The sequence below is a fragment of the Setaria italica genome, chromosome IX (assembly GCF_000263155.2).
Source record: "Setaria italica strain Yugu1 chromosome IX, Setaria_italica_v2.0, whole genome shotgun sequence".
NCBI lineage: Eukaryota > Viridiplantae > Streptophyta > Magnoliopsida > Poales > Poaceae > Setaria > Setaria italica.
Window position 1 is genome coordinate 22,796,918 of NC_028458.1, and position 9,348 is coordinate 22,806,265.

At 44.1% G+C, this 9,348-nt stretch overlaps 1 protein-coding gene across 1 annotated transcript; it reads left to right on the top strand.

The window, feature by feature from the left end:
* The first annotated feature begins 4,742 nt into the window (after window positions 1–4,742).
* Window positions 4,743–8,833, top strand: LOC105913540 (probable glucan 1,3-beta-glucosidase A). The gene is made up of 8 exons (XM_012842810.2): window positions 4,743–4,983; window positions 5,110–5,229; window positions 5,307–5,495; window positions 6,220–6,378; window positions 7,558–7,727; window positions 7,826–7,981; window positions 8,068–8,420; window positions 8,504–8,833. Exons 1-8 carry the CDS (start codon window positions 4,783–4,785, stop codon window positions 8,689–8,691), a joined length of 1,536 nt encoding a protein of 511 aa, XP_012698264.1. The 5' UTR covers window positions 4,743–4,782; the 3' UTR covers window positions 8,692–8,833.
* Window positions 8,834–9,348: the final 515 nt, after the last annotated feature.

A 9,348-nucleotide genomic window follows, 5' to 3' on the forward strand; every position in this document is an offset into this window, starting at 1 on the left:
AATAGGATAATGCATAAATCGGAAAACTAGGGTTATGCTCTGGGGCTTGCCTTCTTGTCCTAGGTTAGCCTGGGGCTCTTCTGAATCTAGGTTTAGGTCTTGGGTCACCTCGATCAGGTTTAATGCAGCAGGAGAGTGTTCCTCTTCAGCTTCCAGGACCAGCTCGTATGTGCCGTCAGCGAGGTTAGCTTCTACATGAGATGCATATACATAAGATTTCATTTCTAATTTTTCATGATGTAGGTTGCATTTCGTTAATCATTGCAAAAGCATCGGGTGTATTTTCGGCCACATTCACCTAGACAAGTTTATAACATTTCTTTTCTTCACAAAACAAGATTGGTTTGGAAGAAAACATGAATTTTATTTTGATGGTTATTGTGTACACATATAAGATTCTTAGAAGCTTATTATTCAAAAATACAAAAGGTGGGGTCATGTTGATACTATTTAGCAACCCATTTTGGAGTGATCATGTCACTGATGAAAAGCACAAATAGTTACTTGTGAGCCTACAAGTCCTAATAATAATTATTATCCATTAAACTGGCTTTCAACATGAATAAATATTTCAGGAAGCATATGTTAAGATATAAACATGATATTTTTACAGGAACTTTTCCTCTACACTACAAATATACTGTAAAACTTTTAGATGGATTTGACAACTACAAAATTTACTAAAAATCAAACATGGTTATTCTATAGATTAAAAAGAATGATTTTTAACTAAAGTTATATCATCAGTTTAGCTCTACAAATTTTACAGAATGGTTTTCAACACTATTGGAGGCTACTGTGAATTTCTCAAGATTTTATAAACATGAGATCTATTTATTCCATAATAAGGATATTAAACAACATGTATTTCATTAAGCAATGGAAAACACATATTTCACAGGAACAAGTATTTTTACTAGTCATATATGAGCATCAAGAATCTAAAAAAATTTAGTTTGAATTTTTATCATTTTTCTATGATTTTGTACAGATTTTCAAAGTTTCAACCATTTTCTGTGCATTTTATTCAAATTTGAGTTTTCATTTTTATCGAAAGGCCCTCAGAGTTTTCAAACTTCCACAACGAGGCCCCTGGATTTTTCACTAAAGCCCCTGAATCAAAAATCCTAATCACAATGTGGCCCTTGGGGTGGCGGTGAAATTCCGGCAAGGGGCCGCCGTGGGGGCGCGGGCTAAGGGTGGGAGAGGGATGAGGGGCTCACCAGAAACTGGTCCGGTGTAGGGCTTGAGGGCGGAGGACAATTGGCGACGGCACTCGGCGGAGAGGCGTCGGGCGCGGCGCTCCGGCTCGGACTCTGGCGAGGGCGGCGGTGGCGGTGGAGGCTGGCTATGGGGTGAGGAAAGTGCAACGAGGGTTGGGGGAGGCGCTAAAGGGCTTGGGTGGCGACGGTGGTGCTCGGAGGTAGGAGCTCGACTAGGCAGTGTCAATGGTGAGTGGCGGAGCTTCAGGTTCGGTTGGCCGGTGAGCATGGGCAGGGGCTTTTATAGCTAGCAAAGCGGAGGGATAAGGAGGAAACTTCCAGGCGCGTCCTTCTGCTCATTCGCGCGGCCGGTGGTGGACTAGCAGTGGCGGGCTGGGAGCGGATGCACGGGGTTGGCCGGCGGTGGCGTGTGGTGCGCCAGCGCATGGCATGGTGCATGGGCGGCGGTTGGCTAGCCAGGATATGGCATGCCAGGGGTAGGATCGGGCATGCGCGGGTTGGCCAGAGCTGCGCCTTGTGTTGTCACGGCGTGGCCGGCGGTTGGGAGAAACGGCGGAGCCAGGGCCGTGGCACCACGTGGCGCTAGCGAACTCGCCGTCGGGTGGTGACCGCGCTCTGGCGCACATGGCATTCTGGGTGATGCGAGAGGCTGGATCCTTTGTACTGGTTTCTCTCTCAAAATTTGAACTGCGCAAGAAAAAGTTCAAATATAAAAGTTTGAAACCAAACTATAGGCTCCAACTTCTACAAAGGCCAATGGTGAAAAACTTGCTAGATTTGGAGATAAAATCGGGTGAACTTTGGTAGAACATCGGTCAAAGCTGTTTTTGAATTTGATTTGAATTTGGCCGAACTTTAACCCAATTTTTTAGCACATTCCACTCAAAATTAGGAAAAGTGCTAATTATAGAAGTTATTCAATTTGAAGAGGTCTACCACTTTTATATTAGCCAAAATTTGAGTTCTTATGTAAAATCTACTTTTATTTTCTCCCCTAATGAGCACCCTTTAGGGGTGTTTTAACACTTAGCTAAATTTGAGATGTTTCTGAATCTCAACACTTTGATTTGTTTCTTAATCTCTTGATGTTTCTTTGATTTAGCCTTTTAATTACTAGGGATGTCACAGCTTTTATTACATAAAATAATAACCTTTTTAGAGAGTCCTTATAAAACTCACCTGTCTAAATCCACTTTACATATGTGAGATCCTTTAGGCATATAGGATTATACCTATAAACCATGTTCCTTGTCCACCTCCCAAATTGCATATAATTACTTAGTAAATGTTGGGACTTGTTGAGTATTAACCATAAGTGTATTCAGCCTTGCTTTCATTGTACATGTTAGACTTTTGATACTATAATTTCATTCTGCCTGTGGAATGGGTAGCTGCACCGCTTTTCACAGCGTAAAGGTGAAATCTATTTTCTTTATTTTAATGCATCTTTTATTGTTTTGATACTAAACTGTAATGAGGACTACATCAGCTATTGATCCAGGAATTGATACAGGTAATCAGCGGGACTTCCGGAAGGGGGTCCCTGTAGTTAGAGGGTAGCAAGTGTGCATCTAGTTCATGGTCTAGCTGAGGGTTGATGAAGTGAAGCATTGAAGCTTGTTAGTCTTGGTGATTGACGTCACCTAGACGGTCTTGGTGACCCGAAGGTTCTTGGTGAGCTCTTTGAGATTGTGGGAGCCCCAAGAAGAAGATCTTGTACATGGTGTGAAGCTCACCGTTTCGGAGATGGAGAATGAGCATTCTTAGTGAACCACTCGAGTCTTAGTGGATTGGGGAGCAAAACCCTTAGTGGGTGCTCCAACGTGGACTAGAGGGGAGCGTCAACTCCTCGATACCACGGGAAAAAATTCGGTGTCTTCATGTCCTCACTCTTTACGTTTCCACACTCATTTTGAGCATTTACTTCCTGCAATTTACTTGCCTTATTTGCCCTTGATCAAGTTGTGCTTTGCTTTACTTTGTGTTGCTTGTATCTTGGCTTAGGAAATGATGATCATGATAGTGTGCTCTCTTACTAGGTTCATTTTTTCTAGTGTGCTTAGTTTTTAGGTTTGAACCTTGTAGATTGGGCAATACTAGAATTCTAGTCTAAGATTTGCTTTACTTCTTTTAGAAATTTGAAAAAAAAGTTCCAATTCAAAGTCCCCCTTCTTGGGCCATCGATCCTTACAAAACTTTAACCTTAAGGGGAAGTTTTAATTTCCATAAGAATTTGTTAATGGGAAGAATCCTTACATCTAGAATCGCTATGTACATTGATTGAATAGAGAAGAGTCCATTTCTATGTAATGACCAAATGAACATGTCTGGTTGGTTCACAATGTGGACACTTGCAATCTGGGTCACTAACTCATGCCAATTCATAAGTTTTTTGCCTCCTGGAGCTCTCATGAAGGAAACGTCAAGGGGGTTGAAGCCATGACCTTTTTTATGGTGTCGTACTTCCTATTTACCAGGTTGTAAAGTGATGGGTATTGCTCACTAAAGCTTGTATTTCCTAGCCACTTATTTTCTCAAAATCTGATTTGTTCCCCATTTTGCAATTTAAAGGTTACATAATTAAGGAAATCTTCTTTGACGTTCATTAACCCTGACAAAAAAAGTGAGTCCCCTGGCTTTTTCACTACCTGAGAAATTATTTTGGAGCCTAAATATTTATTTTTCAGGATTTGTTGCCAGATTCCATCCCATTAAGGAGCTTGAAAATCCATTTACTTAAGAGGCATTTGTTTTGGGTTTCCAAATCAAAAATTCTAGACCTCCTTGCTCTTTTATTCTACACAAGATATTCCACTTTGTTAATCTAAGTTTTCTTTTGTGTTGGAATCCAAATTTTTAAGGATTTCTTTTGGAATTTCAAAGAAGGAAATCATGTACATGGAGAGATTGCTGTTAATCAAGGTTAGCATGCCTCCATAGGAGAGCATCTTGCTTTTCCATGTGCTCAGTTTTCTTTAAAATCTTTCCTCTATAATTTTCCAATCTTTATTTCGGATTCTGGTGTGGTGCATTAGAATGCCAAGATATAAAAAAGAGCCTCCGAATACGATCGAGTCCTATGGTACATACTACCTTAAAATACCATTTGGACAGACAAAAGACAGCCATTCAAAGAAGCGTGGTCATATACCTCGAGACAGACGACTGAGGTAAATATAAATTTCCAGTCGCCGGTTCAGCCTAACTTGTGGCCGGTTCTGAACAATTCAGTCGCCCGTCATAAAAGCCTTCAAACGTTTGACCTCGTTTAGCATTGAATCGCCGAAATGTTGGTCAACCGGTCCTACCGCTTCTGGAAGAAAATCACTGGCACTATCGTTACAATCGTACTGCCACTGCAAAACAAGAAGCTCTGGCCAGCTGAATGGCTGAGTCCTGTCCGATCCACGTACTTTCCACCTTTAAAGAACCACGCGCGTGAACGACCCACGTCAGAGCCCACGACGTGGCTTGCGCGGCCACGCAAGAGCAGGGAGCATCTATATAGTGGGGCTGATGGATTGGTTAGTTTAGTGGCTTTCTGGTTGACCGACCAGTCATGAGCAGCGCGGGACTCGCGCTTCTCCTCCTCCTCGTTTGCTCGTCGTGGCTCCTCCCCCGATCTGATGCCAGGAGGACGATGGCGGCTGCAGGGGCGCCGGGGCCGCCGATCCGGGCGGTGAACCTCGGCGGCTGGCTCCTGACGGAGGGCTGGATACTGCCCTCCCTCTTCGATGGCATTCCCAACAACGACCTCCTGGTACGTAAGTTCTACTTGTGTAGTGCTCAAGAACGGCATGGCGAACCTGATGCAGGTCGCGCTAGTGCGCTACCATTTATATATGTTAGCTGCTGCTGAATCTTGAGAACGCGCCTATATGTGCAGGATGGCACCCAGCTCCAGTTCAAGTCCGTGACCCAGAACAGGTACCTCGTCGCCGACCAGGGCGGCGGCGCCGCCATCCTCGCCGACCGGGTGCAGCCGTCCGGCTGGGAGACCTTCAAGGTCACTTAATTGCTAGTAGTTTCTCCTTGAAGCAAACTTGTACGTGTGTATTGCTAATAACGTTTTGATTCGTGCAGCTGTGGAGGATTGATGAGACGACTTTCAACTTCCGCGTGTTCGGCAACCAGTTCGTTGGCGTCAACGCCACCGGCGGAGTCGTCGCGACGGCCACCACGCCGGGGCCGTCGGAGACGTTCCAGCTCGTGCGCAGGGACAGCGACAAGAGCAGGGTCCGCATCAGGGCGCCCAACGGGCTCTTCTTGCAGGTACCTGATACTAGCTGGGTAGGATTTGGCAATGGCATGCTGGCATGTGCAAAGGCCGCAACCGCGAAGTTGCTTGGTTGCCGACTTTTCTTGGACATAGTGCGATCGGCAGTCCAAGTCGCGGTGACGGCGGGAAGAGGGCGGAAGCAGAGCCTAACATTCTGCAACTTTGTTAGCTAGTGGTGAACGCGGTTATTCAAAGACACCAATCTTCCTACTCAAATACCAGGGGCTCAACCTAGCTAATTCTCTCATTTAGTAATAAGCCCTCTTAGTCTAATAGCCTAGTCAGAGCAAAGATAAGCCCTCTTAGTCTAATAGCCTAGTGAGAACAAAGATAGGCCCTCTTAGTCTAAGATGCCAGTCGGTTCAAACAAGTGGCCTAGCAGCGATGTAGTGGCTGGCGTGCTAGGCTGTACTAATAACGACGAAGACCGAACTCAGAATTATACTGAACACATTCAAAGAAGCATAAAACTATGTTCGAATTAGAAGAACATTGTCTCTTAGTTTAGTGTGTGAAATGAGGGGAAAATAAATTAAATTTTCGTGGCCTAATTGAGAACAGGGCCTACGTCCAGTTCTAATTAAAAAAGAAAAATTAAAGATATATTATCCCGATCATGATCATCTGAAGCTATCCTTTTTTATTAACATAGTTTTTTGCTTTACAATATTGGTTTTTCTACCTTAACATATATATATGATGGATTGATGATCTTAGGCAAAGACCATGGAGTCAGTGACAGCAGATCACAGTGAGGACACAGACTGGGGTGACGATGACCCGTCAGTTTTTGTCACAAATAATGTCGCCCGCTTGCAAGGGGAATATCAGATATGCAATGGCTATGGCATAACAAAAGCCACAGAGGTGCTCAGGGTAAGATATACGTCAGCTCTCATGTCAGTTTCCACTTGTTACACGAAGTAATGCTTTTACAAATCTAGCTAAATCTTTGATATCTTGGGAAAACGAATATTTGTGTTGTGATCTTTTGCCAATAAACAGCAGGAGGAATCGTTGAAACCAACATTAGATAAACGCAGAACTGTCGTGCATAATATGCGCAAACCATGTTAGTTGGCGCCCATGATCAATGATGCGCAAGACATGTGCTGCCATTCCTGCTACTACCCTGACGGCATTATTCAACATTTGCTAAATTAATAAATTATTTTCAAATTTTCGTTCAGACTGTATCACTATCCCAACAACACATTTTAGTGCAAGTAAAAATAAAAAGATTATTATTAGGTAAATGCACTCCAAAGGTGGTACAACTGATTAAAGTATTAGTCGACAGAAGCTGCATAGCTATCTTCCCAGTGTGTAAATTGGTGGTAGATGAAATATTTCAATACCCTTAATTATTAAATGACGAGTCTTATTCTTGATTTAAATGTTGATGAGTCAATTTGGCATGACTTTAAGATCAATTCAATTAGTTTCTTTAGCAATATCATTTGCTTTTTTGAATTAAGAATTTAAGATGATCAGTCAAAATGACCTGAATTCAAATGTTAGGCAGTTGAACCAAATTGACCTTGAAATCTACAGTTACAGATTTACAATGGAGGCTATCAGGTGCTCTGTTGCTAACTTTATTTTAACATCTACACTAGGGCTCTTTGTAAATAATTGCATTGGTAGTGACCGATAGCTTTCAGTTCAGCATATTTTACCCAAGAAAGTACAGCCACACCCCTGAAACCCGTGGCAATGTATTAAAAACGCGTCTTAATTTCTTCAAGAACATGCATGCCCAGTCTTGTAGTTTGACAATAGTTAAGGCGTCAATGTGTCTGACTTGTCCATTCAATGCCGGCCATATTGGTCAGCGATGTACAGCAGATCCCACTGGCATGATTGAAATTATGCAATGACGTATACACATTTTGCTTCACAATTAATTGACATGCTTGGACTTGTCAAGGATTGATATATCCTTTAGAAACTCTTTTTCATATTGTTTTTAATTATAATGACATGCAAAGACTATTAGCAGTTGTGAACCGCCTTGCTTTTAGGTCAATGTTGATCTCCTCGTTTGCTTTGTAGAATCACTGGAATACATACATAACCGAGAACGACTTCAATTTCATTGCATCAAGTGGACTGAACGCGGTGAGAATCCCAGTTGGATGGTGGATTGCCAGTGACCCCAATCCTCCACTTCCATTCGTTGGAGGCTCTCTCCAAGCGTTGGATAATGCATTCAGCTGGGCAGAGTAAGTGTACACCCGCATCTCCAGATTTCTGTTAAACAAGAAGCATGTCTCAGTTGCTAACCAAACTGTGTCTTTTGCACATTAAATTTTGCGCACAGGAAGTACAACTTGGGTGTTATTGTGGACTTGCACGCTGCCCCGGGGTCTCAAAACCCATTCGAGCACAGTGCAACTAGAGACGGCTCGCAAGAGTGGGGAACTAGCGATGCAAACATAGCTCAGACAGTGCAAGTCATCGATTTTCTCGCAAAAAGGTCTTGAATTTGAAAACATGAAAACTAGTTTTTTTTCCATTGTCTTAAAAATGCTTGATAATAAACTACGAAATTCTCATCTACAGGTATGCGAACAGCCCAAGCCTCCTGGCCATCGAGCTTCTCAACGAGCCGTTGGCGCCGGGCGCAACCCTGCCCAGCCTGAAAAAGTATTACCAGGACGGCTACAACGCCGTGAGGCAGCACACATCGACAGCCTACGTGATCATGTCCAACAGGTTGTCCGCGGACGCGACCGAGCTCCTTCAGTTCGCCGGCGGCTTCTCCGGCGCCGTCCTCGACGTGCACTACTACAACCTTTTTGATAGCAAGTTCAACAGCCTCACCGTGGACCAGAACATCGACTTCGTCAGGAACAACCGCTCCGCTGACCTCGCCGCCGTCACGAATCAGAACGGGCTCCCTCTCACGTTCGTGGGTAAGCTCTTGGCAGTGGCTTGATCAGTCTAGATTATCGTCTTCCTCGGCTTCTTGTAATTTTTATGTGATGCAATTTTACAGGGGAGTGGGTAGCCGAATGGACCATTCAAGGCGCATCGAAGACAGACTACCAGAGGTTTGCGCAAGCGCAGCAAGAGGTTTATGGACGAGCTACCTTTGGATGGGCCTATTGGACGCTCAAGAACGTGAATAACCATTGGAGTATGCAGTGGATGATCCAAAACGGATACATCACACTGAACAGCTAGAGGTCAGGCTACATATACAAAGTCTGTATTTTTAATAAATGAATAAAAACATTATGCTAGCTGCACCAGAAAGGGATGCAGAAGGCATTGCATTATTATATATGAAATTTTTTTGACGAACCGCACAAGATAGTGCGGGTTTCATTGATATAGTAGAAAAAAATATAAGACTATAATACTGGGACACCATAGGCAGGAAAAGGAAAAGAAAAGAAAAATAAAACAGACTCGCCCGGTTGGATTGGGACATCAACATGGGTAGCCACTCAACTCAAAGCCGCCACACCCGACCGATTGGATTGGGACGTCAACACAACCTCACCACTCCACTCGCCACTATGGCATCCACCAACATTCCCGCTCATGTATTTGTCGAAACCTCCAGGCATGGTCTTGCGTCTACAGGGAACTGATAAAAGCAGACTGCATCGCACCGAGAAGGCTACCGCCTTATGGGACCCTCCGTTGTAGTGCCGTTGCAGCACCACACTCCACCTGACTGAGTGATACCACCGAATCTGGACCTCTTGCAGGCTGCCTCGCAGTCGCCACCACGATAACACAACACGCGGGGGTCTCGCCAATTCTGCTGTTAGACTCCACCTCGCTCTCGTTGCCTCGAAGAAATACCACGCGCGGGGGCCTCACCACGCCCGC